Below are 20,957 nucleotides of genomic sequence, written 5' to 3'. Positions count from 1 at the left end.
CATACCCAGGAGGCTACACCATATACACCTCTTCCCTCAAATGACCATGAAGAAAGGCATTCCTAACATCCAATTGTCTTAAAGGCCAATCAAATTGAACAACAAGTGAAAGAATGATTCTAACTATGGGAGGTTTAATGACAGGGCTGAAGGTTTCCTCAAAATCCACACCATATTGTTGATGAAAGCCCTTGGCAACCAATCTAGCCTTATACCTATTGATGCTGCCATCACTGTTGAGTTTAAGTTTGAAGACCCACTTGCAACCAACAACATTCTGAGAAGGAGAAGGAGGGACTAAAGACCAAGTCCCTTGTCTTTGTAAGGCAGCAAACTCCTCATCCATGGTAACACAACACTGAGGAAATTGGATTGCAACCTTATAGGAGGGAGGTTCAGTCAAGGTATAGTCAGGCTTGAGGGCCTTAGAAGAAAGCTTGGAGAGCTTTGCAGGCTTGACCACTGACTGAGGCTCATCAGTAATTGCCTAAGCAACAAGTGCCTTTGGCTTAAAAGTACCAACCTTAGACCTTGTAACCATAGAATGTGTGTTGGTAACAGAAGGAACTTGAAACATAGAAGCCACTTGTGGAGCAAAAGGGTAGACAGGAGGAATAGGTGTAGGAATGAATAGGGAGGGAGTAGGTTGTGATATAGAGGGATTAGGGCCAGGTCCAATAACTGGGGTAGTGACTGGTGTAGGGACTGGGTTAGAGACTGATGCAGTAACTTGTGCAATAATTGGGTCAGGAACTGATGCAGGTACTGGTGTAGACACAGGTTCAGTAGGAATAGGAGTAACAGTGATAGATGCAGGTGTAGGAAAGGGAGGTTGAGATGGGATGGAGGAGGGTGTAACAGTGGTATTTGACACAGGAAACAGAAAAGAAGATGTAGAAGATTGTGCAGTATGTAGTGCAGTGGGATTAGAAGATAAAGTCAATGAGGGAAAAAAGTCATGTTCATTGAATAAGACATGCTTGGAGATATAAATATGGGAGGTAATAGGGTTTAAACAAATGTAGCCATTAGTATAAGGAGGATAACCAAGAAAGATGCAAGAAGTGGTATGGGGTTGAAGTTTGTTGGAATTGTATGGTTTAAGTAAAGGAAAACAAACACAGCCAAAGGTCTTTAGATGGGAAATGTCAGGTTTGGTGAGGAATAACAATTCCCAAGGAGTTTGATTGTTAAGATTGGGTGTAGGAAGTCTGTTAATAATATGAACTGCTGTGGATATGGCATAGGACCAGTATAAGGGTGGTAGTTGAGAATGTGATAACATAGTTAGAGCACATTCAACCAAATGCTTGTGTTTCCTCTCAGCTACCCCATTTTGCTGAGGTGTCTGAGGACAAGTAAGATGCTGGATAATACCATTTGAGGAACAAAATCTTTTAAACACATTTGAAGTAAATTCACCACCTCTATCAGTTCTCAAAATTTTTATTTTGGAGTCAAGTTGATTTTCTACTGTAGCTTTAAAGTATTCAAAAACTTCAAACACAACAGACTTGAATTTTAAAAGGAAAAGCTAGGTAAATTTGGAGTAATCATCAACAGATAGAACATAATATTGAAAATCATTAATAGAGGTGGTGAGCGCTGGACCCCAAACATCAGAGTGAATCAATTCAAGAGCTTTAGAAGCTTTAAAACCAGATTTATCAAAAGATAATTGATGCATTTTGCCATTGAGACAATGTTTACAATGTGTAACAGAATCAGTGATTGGTAAGATACAAGATGCATCAACTGAATAAAGTGTTGTGGTAAGCACTTTATTATTGGGGTGCCCTAGCCTATGATGCCACAACAGCCAATTATTAACCTTATTTACATGTAAAGCAGTAGGAAAACAAGAAGATTGAGCAGACTGAGGAGATGGTGAGACTGAAGTAGAGTGGAAGGCAATTGGCTTGAGGAAGTTCCTTGAGTAAATTGAATAGACTCCATTTTTACTCAAGCCCTTGTAGAGGAGTCTCCCCGTAGGTATATCCTGAATTTTCAGTTCATTTGCATCAAAGTGACAAGAGCAATTATTGTGAAGGCAAAATTTGTGAACAGAAAGGAGATTCATGGCTATCCTAGGGACATGTAAAACATCTTTAAGAATGAAATTGTGATATTTAGTGGGAAGGGAAGTATTACCTATATAGTTGATTGGTAGAGCCTGACCATTGCCCACAGTGACTTGTTTAGGTCCTTTGTATTGAGATTGAGTTGCAAGGTTGCTAAGATTGGCAGTAAGATGATCTGATGTGCCAGAGTTAGCTAGCCAAGGATCTTGATTATTAGCAATAGCAACATTAGTAGCACTAGCCATGGCAGCTAGTTTAGTTGGGGGATTCTTTCCCTGATAAGCAAAATTCATTCTGTGGTAACAGTCCAAGGCAGAATGTCCAAATTTCCAACAGATTTGACATGTAGGTCGATCAGCCTTAAGAACCTGAGTAGGTGTATGACTCTGATATATTGAATTTTGATTATTATGAGGGGAAAAACCTTAAGGTGTTTGAGATATGAATTGTTGACCTCCATTGGAGTTGAATCTACCTCCACTTCTTCCTCTATTAGAGTAGTTTCTACCCCTTCCTCTTCCAGATCCATGATTCTGAGATGGATTCTGAGAATTGCCATTTGATTTGCTATTAGATGCAAACATGGCCAAAGAGTGAGGAATTGAATCCATGTGCTCCATGATTGCTTGTTCTTCACTTTGCAACATTATAGCTAGTTGCTCATAGGAGATAGGATCACTTCTAGTGCGGATTACAGAACAGAAGTGAGCAAAATCCCTAGGGAGTCCTCTGAGAACAATGCAAATCAATTCTTCATTGTCAACAACCATTCCAACTGCAAGAAGCTTGTCATGAGCAACTTTAATCTTCTATAGAAAGCTATTCATTGAATCATTTCCTTTCTTGAGGCTTTGAAGCTCAAGTTTAAGATTCAGTATGTTTGCCCTTGATATGGAGGTGAACCTCTGTTCAAGAGTATTCCAAACCTCCCATGAGTTTGTGATCCCAACAACAAGTGAGAAAACTTGAGGAGTGAGAGTGGAATTGATCAAAGAGAGCAAGGCCTTATCTTTGATATTCCAAGATTGAAATTCAGGATTCACAACTGAAGTTGGATTTCCTGTAGCATCAAGTACAAAAGGAGATGGTTTTAGAGTTGTACCATCAATGTGCTCAATCAACAAGTATGCTTCCAGTATCGTGATCAGCTGGTGTTTCCATGGTATGTAGTTGGTGTAATCCAACTTGATAGACATTAGGTTTGACATGTTGGAGAGTAACAGTAACGGAGATGGAGATGGAGTTGTGTGAGTAGAGGATGATGGAATCGAAGTAGATTGAGAAGATTCTGTAGGTGCAATTGAAGCCATGGATCTAGAGCTCTGATACCATGAAAGATTTTGAGCTTAGAAGTGTTTAACAATGGCGAAGAATCAATAACAGAAAATGTGAGAGAAAGAGAGAGAGAAGGTAAAAGAAAGTTTCTGGAAATGAGTAAAATTGATTATCCAAGCTCAGAGAGCAATACATAACACAAAGCTCTTATTTATAGAGCCTGAGAATACATACAAGACTAAATCTTCTAGAAGATCAATCCTAACTATATTGTAACAACCCAAATAACCATCTCCGATAATCAAGGAAGGTAGTTATAATCAAGTCTGTAACTTCCCTCTACCTTGAGTTATGGGAAGAACAGAGTGAGTCTTGAACCTTGAAGCTTGAATCTGTGAGGAAGATAGTGTCAAAACGGTGATGTTTGTGTTTAATGAAAACGCACCGTTTCACTAACATGTGTTTCCTTCTTTACTGGAACGCACCATTTTACTAACAATCATTAAACCACACGACACCGTTTTGAGTCCATTTAAGTTACCGTTGGAGAAGTAGCTGTTAGACTTCGTCTTCCTCTTTATTCTCAGATTTCAAAGATTCCTTGTGCTCTGTCTTCACCATTTGCACATTATCTCTAACACTCATAACCAATTACCTAAATATATGTTTGCCACAGTTGGGTCATTCCAAAATAACAAACCACACAAATGAACAAACAAATCATGAAAGACAACCATTTACAAATAAAATAAAAAGAAATATCATGAAAGAAAACCAATCAGTCCAGATACCAATTACCAAGTAACTTGCATAAATCATGAACCAAACAAAACTTAATCACAAAATGTTATTCATCTGAAAAATACAACTAAGGCTATGACATTGTTAACGAATTGTTCACAATGAAAAAACTGCATATGAGATTTAAGAACACATGGTGTATTATGGCCTAGCACCGTCGCTCAATTTCTTACCAGGTTATAGTGACATCACCACTACCAGGACCATAACTAAAACAATCATGTCATATGTGAAAGGGAAAATATCGTTTATCATTGAATCGTGTACAATAGCTACATACAACAAAGTAACAAGATGACCTACTCATTTGCACGCCTAGACTAAAGAAACATGAATTCTTATTTGACCCCCACCTCACTCCCCAACAACGTCCAAAAACATATTTTACTCTCCTTTTTCCAGTTTTCTTCCTTCATTTCCTATTGCCAAATGAAAAAAGGGCAAAATAAATGGCCAACCCACCCCAGAATAATTAATTCCCAAGAGACAATGGTTCTTGTATAATGCTCTTAGATAAAGTTACAAGTTTGATTATGGATTGCTCCAGTATCTCTTCTCTCAATTTTTTGATCCTTCAACTTGTTTTCTCCTTCTTCTTTTATACTCCTCCTTTTCATCTCCACCTTCCACCTATATGCTAGATGGTTAGGGTTGATACTTGTCCCATTAGCCATTCCCATAAGTCCTCATGTAGTAGCTGTAAGGCTGAAATACACTGTTCAGGTATTACTTCTACATTAATGCAGCTAAGGGATTAGCTACAGTGTATTTAATGCGGAGGTAGCAGCTTTCTCCCCAGATATTTTGGGGCTCATCCTTATCTTATATCTTTGCAATGCTTGTCTGCCCCAACTGAATCTCAGGGGTTGTCATCCTTGCTGTCAAACCATCTTTCCAAGACCTCGGCCAAGTCCAGTTGAGGAAGTTTTCATCCTCGGCACACTCTCCGGAGCTATTATGACTAAACCCCACCTTTTATTTATCAGCGCAATCTCCTTTGACGAAGACTTCTCCTCCTCGGGCAGATCCTCGTTCTCGGCTTGGGCCACAGGCCCAATATATGGATAAATAATGAACTTCTGGGCCCAAGGGCCCTTCAATATAAAATATGCAAAATTAAGCTATTATCATGCCTCTTTTTGAACAATACTTTTGTGGATTATCATTTGGAGTTAGCTAAAAGAAGAAAAATGTGTATATGTGTGTGTGAGCGCTTTTTTTTTGGGAGAATGTGCTCTTTATGATGTCATAAACACCATAATTTTAATTACTATATAACTCTTATAAAGTTTAATCTAGTGTCATGTTAATTTAAGAATTACCAAGTTTATTAAATTCTTCATTGGTTAATATACAATTTATGATGGATAGTTAATTTAAAAAAAAAAAAAAAACTGAAATTATAATCTTAAAAGTGTTCAAATTAATTAATTATTATTTTTGAATCAATTATGGATTATTTTTTCTCGAGAAAATTAATATTTGTGCAAACACCATGTGTGCAAGAAACAATGGTTGTTAGAGTTTTGTAGGGCCGGGAAACTTATGATCCAGCCCACGCTCTATCCGGGCTTAGGGCCCGTGCCGAGGAGGTAGTGTGCCGAGGACGAGTGATCAAAGGCCGAGGGGTTAAGGGGAACAACGGAGGACGACTCTGTCCTCGGCACTCCAAGACTTTGATGAGAAGAGCAACGCCTTAGTGAAGGCCATCCCTAAATAATCCCCTGAAGGGGATGTGAATGGAATAGGGCCCACATGGAGGGCCGGTGCAAAATAGGTTCAAGGAAAATACGTCCCCTCCGCATTAAATGCACCGGCCAACGTCCTGATCATGTTAATGAGAAAAGACGTTTGGACGGTGTAACTTCGATCCTCGCGACTAAACAGAAAAGTAAGAGGGGACAGCTGATGGGATAGGTACAGAAGTAAGCACCTGTCTGACCAACAAGTGGAGGGCTAGGATCAACCAAGAAGGACTATATAATGTAAAAGTTAGTGCACCAAAAAGGGCTGGAAAAAATGGCCAAAAACCAGAGCCTCCCAACCCGCCTCTAGGAGAAAGATTCCTAAGGCGAAGACGACTTAACCATGTATGGATATCACGTAAAACCCACCGTTTGGCGACCAAGGCCTAACCTTTCAAACCCACGCTCTACAAATGATATTGTTTGGGCCTTTTTACGTGCGAACCCAACACTGTTACGATTCGTTACGAATCGTGTCCTTACAATTGGCGCCGTCTATGGGAAAGGCTTGTGTGTTGGCCTAGGCGGTAGGTCGAGAGAGTTCCCTTGTCATTTCTAACAGCTGGTTATAGAGTTCTAGTGTAAAGTTCCGCTAGGGGCTATGATTCTTGACTAGGGGCTACGCTTGGTAGCGTTAATCGCATAGATGGTTCTAGGGGCTTGGCCGAGGGGCTAATTCCCCTAGAGCCAAGGTCCCACGCCAAAAACTGAGTTTTGGACAGAACCAAGGTATTGTATGGTCCTCGAACTCAAACCTATGGGGAAACTAACTACTTGGATGAGAAAACTGAGTTTTGGACAGAACCAAGGTATTGTATGGTCCTGGGACTCAAACCTATGGGGAAACCAACTACTTGGATGAGAAAACTGAGTTTTGGACAGAACCAAGGTATTGTATGGTCCTGGGACTCAAACCTATGGGGAAACCAACTACTTGGATGAGAAAACTGAGTTTTGGACAGAACCAAGGTATTGTATGGTCCTCGGACTCAAACCTATGGGGAAACCAACTACTTGGATGAGAAAACTGAGTTTTGGACAGAACCAAGGTATTGTATGGTCCTCGGACTCAAACCTATGGGGAAACCAACTACTTGTATGAGAAAACTGAGTTCTGGACAGAACCAAGGTATTGTATGGTCCTCGGACTCAAACCTATGGGGAAACCAACTACTTGGATGAGAAAACTGAGTTTTGGATAGAACCAACGTATTGTATGGTCCTCGGACTCAACCCTATGGGAGAAAACTGAGTTTTGGACAGAATCAAGGTATTGTATGGTCCTCGGACTCAAACCTATGGGGGAAACCAACTACTTGGATGAGAAAACTGAGTTTTGGACAAAACCAAGGTATTGTATGGTCCTCGGACTCAAACCTATGGGGAAACCAATTACTTTAAAGAAACCTAGGCTCTAAGCAGGACTTAGCTACTACACATGACATCTAAAATGGTGCCTATATCTTCGTTGAATAGGGGTTAGAAATGAGTCCGAGGCTCTGCGGGTGCAGATAAGCTAGGGTTTTGAAACATGATGTTAAAACGTATCGCATGCGCAAATATTCAAACATGTTAAGATAAATTAGTTCAGAATTCATAAACAATAGTAAGTATCGACAAGGGCAACTAACAAGTAACTAAAGGGAAAAAGGAAGAAAAAGATTTCATATATACATATTCAACAGGTTCAAACTACTAGTAGATTACGAAGTTTTCAAAATGAATAAGAAACAAGTTAATTGTTAAACCGAAAACAAATACGGAACCTAGCCAGGGTTTCTATTTCTTTAGTTTTGCATCGGCCACGTCCTGGGAAGGTGGAATGGAATCAGCTTTGGTGCCCTGGAGGATAGCCCCTTCTGGGGAAGGCTGAACAGGGTCAGTATCAGTACTCTTGGGGACCACAGCAAGGGGAATTGCCTGTGGGGGCTGGGCAAGTGTGGCTGGTTCCTCAGCACTAGACGCCTGAGTGCCAACCACGGGCTCAGTAACCTCCTTAGGTGCCCCAGGATCCGTATGCTGAGATATTTCTATCACATCCTGAAGTTCCCCTTTTTTGAGCATCTTGCCAGGAGAGCCACTGACCTGTAAGTCTTCCGGCTGAGTGACCCCTTCCTCGGGTTGGTCACCCATAGCCACGGAGCTGGAGGAAGTGGCCTCGCGGATGGCTGTAGGATAGAATATGTTCTCCGCCTTCCACAAATCAGATGAAACATCCATCCCAGCTCGCTTCAATGCCTCTTCCCAAACCTGGGAGCAATAAAATCTACATACTCCAGGGATCTGGGTTTTAAGGATGGCTTGGGTTTCAGCCACCCCAACATTATAACCATCATCCTCGGCCGTTTCCTTGGCAACCTCTGCCTCATTTCTGGCAAATTCGACCTCCCGCGTGGCCCTTAGGGCTTCATCACGGGCATATTCCGCCACCCCTTTGTCATGCTCGGCCGCGGCCAGCTTCTTATTTAAACCCTCGATCAGATCTTTGGCTATTTTCAACTGATCCTCGGCTTCAAGTAGACGCTTTGTTTAGTCCTCGGCCTATTTTTGAGCGCTAGCCAGGCCCGCCGAGGCGCTATCCCTTTCGCGAATAGCAGCTGTTAGGTCAGCCTTGGCCTTGGTAAGTTCATCCTCAGAGGCTTGGAGGGTCTTTGAGGCCGTTATACGCTTGGTGCATTCATTCTCGGCCGCCTTACTCTTATTGTTCACCTCTTCCTCCATCCTATAGGTGGCCTGGAGAGCCTGACAAGGGAAATAAACACATAGTTAATAACGAACCAGGAGCGAGAATTAATAAGATTTTAGGTTTCAAGAAACCTTACCATGCCCAAGTACCTCTTAGTACTGAGGAAGACCTCCTGCATCCTCATTTTTCTCAGACCATCCATGTCAGTAGGGAGTAGCATGGTTCTCCCTAGTGTATTTGCCACGTAGCCACCTCGCCGTCTCCAGGGTCCCTCATGGATGCAGTTTCCAATAGCGGACCCCCATGAAGTATTGGGGCAGGAAGCCAGGCACTCGGCGAGGACTGGGCCTTTATCCCCTTTCCCTTGCCTTGAGAGGATTGAGCTTCAGTTTCTTTGCCCTTGCTCTGGTGTCCAATCTTCAGTTGTTTAGTGCGCGGGGCCTCCTCCTTCTCCTTAGAAGGTTGGGATTTTCCCCCGTCCATGACTTCCTTGCCCTTGGGGCTCCTCTTTCTCTTTGAATCAGTGCCTTCAGGTCGAGGAGGCCAAGCTAGTTGGGAGGAAGCAGGAAGTTCGGGGTGGGGGGATTATGGCTGTGACTTGGTGGAAGATGACCTGGTTTGGATAATCTGAGGCCGAGGTGGTGGGGAAGGAGCATTAGGTTGTGGCGTTCCCTGCGTATCCTTTCCAGGTTGGCCCTCGAGGAGTTCGAGAAGGGGGGTCAGGGGCTTTCTCTTGAGTCCCATATCGGCTTGAGAAGAGGTGCCTACTGACGACAATTCCGCCTCGGATAAGGCTGGGTCACCTAGGTCACCAGAAGGATCCTCGGATTGGAGGGCTAGGTCAAATACCCCAAAACCTTCCTCGGGCCGATCTAGCTCGCCTTCATCCTCTGCTACTTGATGAGACGAGGAGGGGCCCACCAGTGGGAGGTTCTCGGGGACAGATGGTTCCTAGGAGATAAAAAATTCTGTCTCGACTACGGTAATTTTTGGAAGCCAAGGGCGGCTGGCGCTGATCACGTGCCTTGCGTCCGCAAATGACTTCTGAACAGGAGGGTACCCTAGTATTTTGTGAGCTGCTCGGACTTGACCATCTCCGTCATTTACAAAAACTGCCGCTTGTAAAACAGTTTCCAAGTCCGCCCGGTTGACTAAGTGAAAATGCCGTTGGTGAGCGTGTTGATCTACAAAAAGAAAAACACGCATGCATGGTTAGTTACCAAACAACATCAGATTAAAATGGCGTTAAGGCTCATCGCCCTTCCGTTCCCAATACCCCACCTGGTTCTCCTTCTACTATGGGGCACGGATTGCCATCGTGCCATTCACCAGAGACGATAAGAAAATCCTTATTTAATCCCTTGTTGGAGTTAGGGAGGCATTGGATTAATCGAACCCTTTCGTCCCTTGATTTCATGTAAAAGATTTTCCCCTTTAACTTTTGGAGATTATAGCACCAGTTCACATCATGGTGGGTCAGTCTTGACCCAATCTTCTCGTTTAAAGTGTCCACGCAACCCAGAATCCTAAAAACGTTGCCGGCGCACTGGGTGGGGGCTAATCGGAAGTGCCTAAGGTAACCCCTTGTTACCGGCCCCATAGGGATTCTCATACCCCCCTCTACAAAGGCGAGGACGGGAATTACCACCGTGCGCGTTTCCCTCTTATAATGTCACTCCCCCATCTTACAATGCTTCAAACTTACGTTGGGAGGAATCCTATAATCGACGATGAACTTATTCATCGCCTCTTCAGTATCTACTAATTTCCTCAGTCTCAATTTAGCCATCTCTACAATTTACTAAACAAAACCAACCCGTGACGAGAGAAGAAAGGGAATCAACGAAAAACAAACCCAGAAAAGAAAAAGCACGAGTTAATGGAGGTAGGGAACTTACATAAAAGAGGAAAGGCGCTTCAGATAGGCTTTTTGTGCTGGAGATAGACTTAAATTTGGATGAAAATTCAGATGAACCCAGAATATACGCGCTAGGACTCTTAGGTGCAAAACTGAAGAGACAGATCCGTTCCAAAAAATCTCTTATACTTTCTAGGGTAACTGCACAAATTTTCCCGCCCATAAAGACCAAGGGATCACGACCGTTCGATCTTCATCATACCGTAGAACGTGGGAAACACAAAACCGCCCGTATTTAATGAGGCCACGTTTCGCCTTCCAAGGGCTCTAGGAACGTATCTAGGGCAGATAAAAAGTCTCGGGAACCAATAGGTGACAAGGATGGACAGGCATTGGCAGATATGTGATGTCATCAAAAGCCTCCTATTCGTCCGAGGAGTCGGATAGCAGGATTTTGAGGGGCTATTGTAGGGCCGGGAAACTTATGATCCGGCCCACGCTCTATCCGGGCTCAGGGCCCGTGCTGAGGAGGTAGTATGCCGAGGACGAGTGATCAAAGGCCGAGGGGTTAAGGGGAACAACGGAGGACGACTCTGTCCTCGGCACTCTAAGACTTTGATGAAAAGAGCAACGCCTTAGTGAAGGCCATCCCCAAATAATCCCCTGAAGGGGATGTGAGTGGAATAGGGCCCACATGGAGGGCCGGTGCAAAATAAGTTCAAGGAAAATACGTCCCCTCCGCATTAAATGCACCGGCCAACGTCCTGATCATGTTAATGAGAAAAGACGTTTGGACGATGTAACTTCGATCCTCGCGACTAAACAGAAAAGTAAGAGGGGACAGCTGATGGGACAGGTACAGAAGTAAGCACCTGCCTGACCAACAAGTGGAGGGCTAGGATCAACCAAGAAGGACTATATAATGTAAAAGTTAGTGCACCAAAAAGGGCTGGAAAAAATGGCCAAAAACCAGAGCCTTCCAGCCCGCCTCTAGGAGAAAGATTCCTAAGGCGAAGACGACTTAACCATGTATGGATATCACGTAAAACCCACCGTTTGGCGACCAAGGCCTAGCCTTTCAAACCCACGCTCTACAAATGATATTGTTTGGGCCTTTTTACGTGCAAACCCAACACTGTTACGGTTCGTTACGAATCGTGTCCTTACAAGTTTTAATTCATAAAAGAAAATTTTTAATTTTGCCAATAATATTAATTAGGAAATGAAAAATTTGTAGATTACACCATTAAATTTGAGGTAAGTATCTGTCCCCTAAAGTATCAAAATTTTGATATGTACTCCTAACATTATGAAACATTCAAAAAAACCCCTTCCATTCATATTTGTCAGTAAGCTGCCTGTTAAATGCCAGCTCATTTCAAATGAAATCTTTTTTTTTTTCTTCTATTTTTTCCTCATGGAATGTTCTCGTTAAACTTGCAAACAATACATACAATTTAGAAAAAAAACTTATTCACCTTCTCATTTTGATCTAAATCATTTTTCGATTTGAATTTGTGAGGAAAAATAATTGTTGGCTCAGGGGAAAAACTCTATCCACCCTCATTTCTTTCCTCTATCTCTTTTCACTCCAACCAAACAATTGAAAAATCTCATTTTTCCTCTTCCTCTCCATTTTCCTTCTTCCATTTTCCAAAAATTTGAAACAAATATTGTCTAAATAACGTATCCTTTACAATGTGTGGGTTATTGCCTAGTTTATCATGGTACTTTAAGTAGATTATCATGAGTCCAAACCTTATCTCTCTTCTACCTCTTATCTATATATATATATATATATATATAACCGAAGCCTTTGAAAAAAAACAAAAATTCTGATTTTATATACAAAAATTTTGATTTTCTATTTTTTGATCTGTTAGATAGAGAGGTTTTTGTGTGTTTTTGTTGTTGGAATTCTGGATTTTAAGTCTTAGTCTTGGAATCCCAGCCTACAAAAATTCTGGTTTTTGTGTGTTTTTGTTGACGTTGTGGCAAAGGTAATCCCAGCCTATAAAGACTAATGTCATACCTTAGTCTAACTCTTTCAAATCCACACCGTTCAATGGGTAACCACTTATTGAGAAATATAAGATTATAATCAAGCAAGATTTCAATAAAAAGATTTTTATTATTATTTGTAGTTACATGCAAAACTATAGATGTTGAACAATTATTTGAAGCCAATGATTTAGTGTTATTCTGTTTTAGTTCAATGCAGCTAAACAGATGCATTGAGAATTGAAAAGAGTTTTAGTTTCAGCTATTTCAAGCATTCAAATTTAGATAGCTGCCTGGTAGATCTTTGTTTCTAAGGTATTTAATTCAAAAAGAGATGTTACCTCTATGTTTATTATTTTCACTCAACCGGTTAATTGGGGCTAGAATATAGTGAAATGGTTGTTTACCTAATTGTTCTAGAAATAGTGCGCCTTGATAATTTGTACAATTCTTTATTTATAATGGCAAGCTTAGACTCATTGATCATAGGATATATAGTGTGTGTTTGGGTTCACTTATAAGCTGCGTTGCGTTTTGTTCCTGCGTTTTTTTTTTTTTTTTTTTTTTTTTGTTTTGTTTTGTTTTGTTTTGTTTTCATGCGTTTTGGAGTATTGCGGTTACTGTTCGCAAATGTTGACTTTCAGCAGTGAACAATGCAGGTATGCACTGTTCACAGACTCACAAATTACACTTTTCAGCAACTTTTTCATTAAAAATGGGTCCCACGGTACTATTTACATATTTAAAAATTATTTTGCTACAGTGTTTTCAGTTTTCAGTTTTTAATTTTAGCAAAATAAGTTCTATCCAAACAGACTCATAATCACATAAAAAGTCTTACATCATTCTTTGTACATTACAATACACCTTTTCCCTTTTAGGGACTTTGGCAATAGAGAATTGCCATTAAACAATAAATATTTTGAATAAATAGAATCTATATATCTGTCAGATGGTATTTATTTCGACACTCATAAGATACCATGCTACTTTCCACGCCTGTGGAAGGCTCCAATTTCGAGACCTCCATCTATGTGAAGATTAATCATTGTCCTGTAATTGACAGTTCTATTTTCGTTAGGCATTTTGAACTCGAAACAGCCTAACAGGATAGCCAAGAAGATCTTCATTTGCCTATAGGCAAGCTCCTTTCCTACACAAATTTGTGGCCCCGCCTGTAAACCAGTAGAAATTTAATTTGGTTTCTCCAACAAGAAGACAACAGACTTTAACTTTCTACACTAGAGGTGACTTTGCATCAAAGGAAAATTGTATATATGTAATTTTGCAATAAATTTGTACAGCTACATGTTTACGTTACTTCAAAGACAATTCAATGTTAGCCACAAAAATTAAAGCCTAAAGCATGAAAAAGTAGAAATGCAATATGTCCCAACACTAACCTGGAAGGCTGTGAACTTGAAAGGGCTCTCGGGCTGGAATATTCCCTCTTCATTGAGCCATCTCTCTGGTCTGAATTCCTCAGTGTCATCACCCCATATGAATTTCATCCTACCCATTGCATAAGGTTGGTAAGCCACCATATCTCCTTTGTTCACACTGTATCCATCTGGTAGAGTATCATTAGAAAAGTATATCTTTGCATCCTGTAAGCAAGGAAATTTAAGGTTTAGAATTACATTTGGGGGAATCATGTCAAATAAGTGGGGGAACCTACTAGGAAGCTGCTCTCAGACATTTGGGAAACTAATGGTGGCAATGTACATGTCCTTATTAGTTAACAACCAATGAATATGTAGTGTTACTTTGCAGTAAAAGGAAGAATATTATGATTCTAGGTATTGAAAAATTTTGGTGAACCATTACTCTGGAACCACACACATGGCACATGTTGGTCTTAAAGAGGAAATAATGAAGAAAAGACATGCAGTAGGTTCCTTCACTTCTTTTGCAATTTTCGACTGCACAGCAGGATGATTGCAGACCATGTAAATAAACCAAGCAATTGTGGTTGTTGTTGTGTCTTTTCCAGCTATGATGAAGTTAAGAATTATATCTCATAAGTATGTTGGATCAGTTTCTGTCACTTGCAGAAACCTTGATAGAATGTCTTCTCTCTTCATCTGCTTTGTGCATGATAACAAATTTATCTCATGGATGTACAAACTAACATGAAACAGGAACTTTTAGCTAAAGTCTACTCACATAAGATTCTGTCCTCTGAATTCTTCATTTGCTCAATCTTGCTGTGGATTAGTTTCAACACGAAATTGTTAACAATACAATGATGCCAATTTTATGCCTGCCATGATTACATACAATCACATCAAGGGATCTTAAGTGGATGATGTTAATACCAAACTACAAGTAAAAATTTATAACAAAAAGCTCCTAAGACCAAAGATCCTTGGCAAGTTTAAAGAAGGCTTACAACATTTTGTTTCTTTCTGATACTAACAGTCTTTATAGGCTGGGATTACCTTTGCCACAACATCTCCCTAATTTTTATACACTCCATTTGGGCATAGACATTAGATTTATATTTGATAACATTGTGAAGTGGTTTTTTAGATACGTTGGCAAACTGTGAGTTTTGCTTTGTTAATGTTCAAAGTGTTCATTGTTGTGAACATGATATCCTTTTTTCTGCAATAAATCTTTGATTATCTATTCAAAAAAAGAGTGAGTTTTGATTTGTTAATTTGTCAATTGTGGATTACTTTATAGGTTTTGGTTGATATTTTTTTAGGTAGAGATTTAACAAAGCAATGAACTATAGTGTTATAATTTTTTCAATGATATGGTTATGATTTAAAATGGTTTGGAGAGTTGCAAAGATATGTTTGATCCAAATTCCAAAAGAAGCAACTATGCTAATTGTTACTCCCTATAAGATGCATTTAGATATTATTCATGCTGCCACTTCCCCTATTGTTATATCATTGAATTATCCTCTAGACTTATTATATTCATAAATGCTCTTGACTGATTTCTGTCTTTGAAAGAGACCCGAATAATGGTAGGTGGCCTCCTTTGCATGCTCTGAACGTGGTACATCTATTTTGTTATGGGTCGCTTACATCAAAAGAAATGTAAAGGTAGATTCTTCTTAAGAGATGCATCACAATAGCCACCTCTCTCTCTCTCTCTCTCTCTCTCTCTCTCTCTCTCTCTCTCAATAGTGGAAAGTGATGATTTTAGCAATTGTGTAAATTGGTATTATGTTACCTTTTCAATCCCATTAAGGTCTAGCATATTTGTTTACTGGCAATGTTAGAATTTAGATACATCTTGGACATCAAGAATGATTAATATAATATATGAAAGATATTTGAATGAATGAATATGAAGTTAACTATATTTGTGTATAATTGTATTGGAGTGAACTTATTTCAGTTATATATTTTTTTAAATATGATCTAAAGCTCTTGGTTATCACAATATCTCAATACATGTGATAGATTTTATTACTTTGTAAGTGATAGATTTTATTGGTTTGGTATAAAAATTATATCATGATATTGATATTTTTTTTTTCATATTAGGGAAGTTATTAATAGATTTTCCATGCAGTGCATGGATTTGCGACTAATTTAAAATATTAAGAATCTCAATCATTTGACCCCACTAATTTAGAGGAGAGTTTGGGCTAACGTGCAAGTGGAGTATTAAAATAATGATTAATGGTGCATAAAATTATATACATCTGGAAATTAACGCCAAAATCAGATTCAACTTTTCTTAAAAAAAAAAAAAAAAAAAAAATCAGATTCAACTTTCCAATGGATGTCTATGTGAGGAAATTGGGAAAAAGCATATTTACAGTAAGGGGATCATGCAAATCCAATACTCACCTACAAGGAAGGGTACTAAATGCAAATCTGTCATCTATACTAGGAAGGTGTTTGTTGCAAATCTCTTTTAATAATGGAACGATTAAATTTACTATTTCCTATTAATTTAAACTTTAAAACAATTGTTCAGTATTTATTACTTAGAAATCCATTTCGTTCATTAAGTGGATTAGTCTAGATGGAATGGTCAACAAAAATTTGCCAACCGTTTATAAGTCTATACTTTTTTCATTTAGTTTATAGTTTTTATTTGATTTAAAATTTTTTTTTTTTTTTTTTTTTGAGAATCTATTTGATTTTAAATTCAGGAGAGTGGTTGTAGAAACTGACAAACTTTATATTAATGACCATTAATTAATTTTCTCTGTAAATGGAAGCTATTGAAAATTTTGGCCCTAGAAACTTTCAACTTCCAGAATACTGTAGCTCCTAGGAAATGCTGATGGGTACATGATCCTGCATGACATCAAGCCATCATCAATTACGTTACTCCTCAAAATTTCAACTTCCAGAATACTGTAGCTCCTAGGAAATGATGATGGGTACATGATCCTGCATGACATCAAGCCATCAACAATTACGTTACTCAAATGATGATGATTTGGGTGGATCATGCATGACATCAAGTCATCAGCAATTTACAATCCTATATTTATATGTCATAGAGTCATTGACTACGACTAATTAAATTGGCAAAACTTTTAGTGCATCTATATATATAAAAAGCCTTACACGTTCTTCTACCTTGTCAACTATTCATTCATTCTTCGCAACTTTCGTTACAAATTTTCACACAGACAGAAACACATACACAGAGACAGATAAAAGACTCCATTGATTGATTAATGGCTACTAAAGTTTATATAGTGTAAGAACCTCTCTCTCTCTCTCTCACTTGTTTCGTTTGTCTTGTACACGTACATATGTCATTCTCTGCTTTGGTTGTTCTGCTTCTAAATTTGGGTTATATATATAATTTCGTTTTGGGTTATATATATAATTTCGTTTTTTTAGAAGAAACCAATAATTTTTTTAGTTCCTCACTAATTAGTACCCCTCTAATAAAGTTCATGTAATGAAAATAAAAACTCTCGACGCTCAAATGATGAGTTGGATTTGAAAAAATAACCGAACAGATTGGATTTTTGTATTAGAACGGACTGGTTTTCTTGATATTGGCATAATTTGTATGTTGTATCTTGTCCAAGTTTTGTGAATGTTATTTTCATATACTAAAGGTCTGTTTGGTTTCATGAGAAAGGGCTTTTAAGGCTTTGCTTGGCTTGGTAGAAATCTGTAAGATGTTAAAGGAATTCCTGATTTTTATTTTTATTTTTTTTGGTTGGGGGGGGGGGGGGGGGGGGGGCGCTTAGAATCGAAGAAGCCAAATTAAATAATCAATTTACAACTTCTTTGAAGTTTGTTATGTTAAATTGTCGATTCTTCCAAAAGTATAAACTATTAAAAAATGGTAAATTTACAATGTTATATTATTTATTGTTTCAAAAGTTAAATTACCAAAATTTTGAAAGAATTGGTAATTTAACATGATATCAGAATGAAAGATCTTAAGTTCAATCATTATCTTCAATTTTACTTCTCATTTAAAATGTTAAAAATCTCACGTACTGGGCCTCATTTATATAGAGAAGAGTTTAGACCCATATGTGAAGAAGGATATTAGAATTATGATTAAATGATTAAAAATTCACAATTTTCCAACTTAATTTTTTAGCACAATTCATAATTTAACATGTACAATGCCAAATTCAATTCTATTAATTACATCAACAGGCTAAGATACTGTTTTGTGTAACCAAGACATGCAGATGCCGTGCTGTTCTTCTTTAGCTTTAATGCATCATATCCAATGTTTACTAAAAAAGTAATACAAAAAAAAAACTGTATCATATCATATCCAGTGACAAAAGAAATATATTGAAAATCAGAATGCAATTAACAAGAAATCAACCATAAGTACCTGCACCTTGTTAGCCTTGGTTGTAAATTTTGATGAGGTCAGCGTGCTTTTAAATAAGATTCTTTATTGATTATGAAAAAAAAAATTGTAAAAAAAAAATACTAATATGGTAGAATAAAAATAATACCGAAAGAAACAGATTTATAGTACACGGCCCAAATATTTTTTGTGCTTCATGTTGCATATAATTTCCTAGAGATGGTTGCCTAAAGTGAAATGACTACATTATGCTATGAAGTAGCCACACATGAATAAAAAAATTGTGACTGTGAAACCTGAACTACCTTTTGAAATCATGTCTGAAAGAAAATTGGAGGACCATGCCTTTTTTAGAGCTTGAGGTCCCATATCTCAATTGTACTCATCATTATTGAGATTAGTTCTTGCCACATATGAGTCCTTTGCTCTCAATCCTTTCCTTCACCTGTTCCCTTATGAGAACAGCAATTTAATCCTCCGTTTTAACAACTCCCAAATGCATTATAGGAATGGTTTTTATTTCGTGTCTTGTTATGCTTCAAGATGAATTCATCACCATCGGAAAACTAGGTAAATTTAAATTTGGCTTTCTTTGTAGCTGACTCTAAAATTTTGAGACCAAGGCTTGGTTGTTAATGTTTGAAGACCACGACTTAGGAAATAACTGTATTAATTTTCGAAGTGTATTGCACTAGTATAAATCTGAGTGATGTAATTGAAACTTTCCTCATGAATGGTGCAGTTACTATTCTACTTATGGACATGTTGAGAAGCTGGCTGAACAGATAAAGAAAGGAGCTCAATCCGTGGAAGGAGTAGAGGCAAAACTGTGGCAGGTGTGTGACTGTCTCTTTAGTCATTAGCTTTTTTGAACTCTAAAAGGTTAAGATGTGTAATTCAATAGTATTTCTTAGTGAGAACATTGGCTACTACAGTTCATAGAATTGTTGCAATTTGAATGAATATACATAGCTATTGACCGGTACCTAATTTGGCAAGGGCATCTGCACATATATTTGATTCTCTCTCTCTCTCTCTCTCTCTCTCTCCTATATATATATATATGTTTTAATTCTTTAGCATGAATTCTATAAGGCATCTAAAAATTGAACTGGACTGTCTTATTCAACAACGTTTCTGCACTGTAGCTTGCCTACCAAGAAACATTGGCTAGGGGAAAAACAGAAAAAATTAGAATATGAAATCGGTATTGTCTTCTGCAAAAGTTAGAATGTCTTAACTTGATGAAATATGTCTGGCCCTCTTGCAGGTACCCGAGACATTGTCTGAAGAAGTTCTTGGGAAGTTGGGAGCACCACCAAAGAGTGATGTACCTGTCATTACTCCTGGTGAGCTTGCTGAGGCTGATGGTTTACTTTTCGGTTTCCCAACTAGATATGGAACGATGGCTGCACAATTTAAAGCCTTTATAGATTCAACTGGATCGCAATGGAGAACTCAAGAGCTTGCAGGCAAGCCTGCAGGACTTTTCTATAGCACTGGATCACAAGGAGGTGGACAAGAGACTACCCCGTGAGTTTTAATTCACAAGTTTCACATATATTAATTTTTAAGTATTGTTAATATGTACCAATCACAATTGACCATATCAACAATTGTGTAAAAACTTTGTGAAAAATACCTCTTAACTAAGAAGTTAACATATTGTTGTCCTATTGCTTTTTATTGGAAAACTATGCAGCTTGACAGCCATTACTCAGCTTGTTCACCATGGAATGATTTTTGTGCCTATTGGGTACACATTTGGAGCTGGCATGTTTGAGATGGAGAAGGTGAGAGGTGGCTCCCCATATGGTGCAGGAACTTATGCCGGGGACGGATCAAGACAGCCTTCTGAGCTAGAGTTGGACTTGGCTTTCCACCAGGGAAAGTATTTTGCTGGCATTTCAAAGAAACTCAAGGGAACAGCTTGATTTTATCCCTCACCATATATACAACATTTCCCATCTCAGAAATTGTTTTCATTTGCCTTGTTGTATTAAAACTATAATTATGTGTTTTGCTGATTAGTTTCCCTTCCATTTGCCTTGTTTGTAATAAAACTATATTTGATTTTATCTCAGATACTGTTTCCCTTCCTTCCAGTATGTGTTGTGTGTATGGCCAATATATGCAAAGTCAAGTTTTCTTATTAACTTATTGGACCATGCTATATGCGTATGCAACTATGCATTGTAGTTTTGTGGCTAACATAGAATAAAAGAACTTGTTATTGCAACATTTTTTTTTTTAATGTTTTGACTAGGAGATGTAGAATCCAAAAATGCCGAATCCCACTACTGTTTGAAAAGAAGTGCAGCAAAATGAGCTCTGCCCATTTGCATTTGAAGATTGAGATGAGCCACATTTGATAATGCCAATTTTTTTTTCTCCCTCGTACTCAGAAAATATGGGTTGGATTTATGGGTGTTAGTGTGGCTTGAATTTTGCCACAGGCCCATAAGGCCCAACCAAGCCCAATCCGGCCATAAAATTGACCTAATACAAGTTGTATTAGGAATCCCACTCAGCCGACTTTATAAAGTAATATATATATATATATATATATATATATATATATATATAAATGTGCTTTATTATATGCGGCTAAAAAAGAAGAGAATTGATCTAATAAAAATTCCAATTAACCTAATGAGCAGTCGCATGAGAGAAATAGAGAAAAGAGAGGCAGCCAGCTTCTATTCTTATTTTTTCTGTGAGAGAGTGCTAAGGTG

General features: G+C 38.5%; 2 protein-coding genes across 2 annotated transcripts; one reads left to right on the top strand and one right to left on the bottom strand.

Moving 5' to 3' along the window:
- Positions 1–13,420: 13,420 nt before the first annotated feature.
- On the bottom strand, positions 13,421–14,240 carry LOC115988977 (cytochrome P450 704C1-like). Its single transcript, XM_031112620.1, has 2 exons — positions 13,851–14,240; positions 13,421–13,622 (listed from the first exon to the last, which is right to left on the bottom strand). Exons 1-2 carry the CDS (start codon positions 14,100–14,102, stop codon positions 13,434–13,436), a joined length of 441 nt encoding a protein of 146 aa, XP_030968480.1. The 5' UTR covers positions 14,103–14,240; the 3' UTR covers positions 13,421–13,433.
- Positions 14,241–16,964: 2,724 nt separating this feature from the next.
- Positions 16,965–20,305, top strand: LOC115992174 (probable NAD(P)H dehydrogenase (quinone) FQR1-like 1). The gene is made up of 4 exons (XM_031116259.1): positions 16,965–17,130; positions 18,965–19,058; positions 19,493–19,755; positions 19,925–20,305. The coding sequence occupies exons 1-4, from the start codon at positions 17,108–17,110 to the stop codon at positions 20,154–20,156; spliced, it is 612 nt and encodes a 203-aa protein (XP_030972119.1). The 5' UTR covers positions 16,965–17,107; the 3' UTR covers positions 20,157–20,305.
- The last annotated feature ends 652 nt before the right edge of the window (positions 20,306–20,957 follow it).

Source organism: Quercus lobata, chromosome 5, assembly GCF_001633185.2.
Source record: "Quercus lobata isolate SW786 chromosome 5, ValleyOak3.0 Primary Assembly, whole genome shotgun sequence".
Taxonomy (NCBI): Eukaryota; Viridiplantae; Streptophyta; class Magnoliopsida; order Fagales; family Fagaceae; genus Quercus; species Quercus lobata.
Note: the sequence above shows the minus strand (reverse complement) of the source record. Positions and strands in the feature narration are given on the sequence as shown.

Excerpts from the sequence above, each read along its gene's own strand:
- LOC115988977 (XM_031112620.1), bottom strand. The coding sequence starts at position 14,102 with ATGATTCCCCCAAATGTAATTCTAAACCTTAAATTTCCTTGCTTACAG. Across the intron at positions 13,623-13,850 it reads TCAAGTTCACAGCCTTCCAG|GCGGGGCCACAAATTTGTGT; the intron begins GTTAGTGTTGGG and ends ACTGGTTTACAG.
- LOC115992174 (XM_031116259.1), top strand. The coding sequence starts at position 17,108 with ATGGCTACTAAAGTTTATATAGT. Across the intron at positions 17,131-18,964 it reads GCTACTAAAGTTTATATAGT|TTACTATTCTACTTATGGAC; the intron begins GTAAGAACCTCT and ends TGAATGGTGCAG. Across the intron at positions 19,059-19,492 it reads TAGAGGCAAAACTGTGGCAG|GTACCCGAGACATTGTCTGA; the intron begins GTGTGTGACTGT and ends GCCCTCTTGCAG.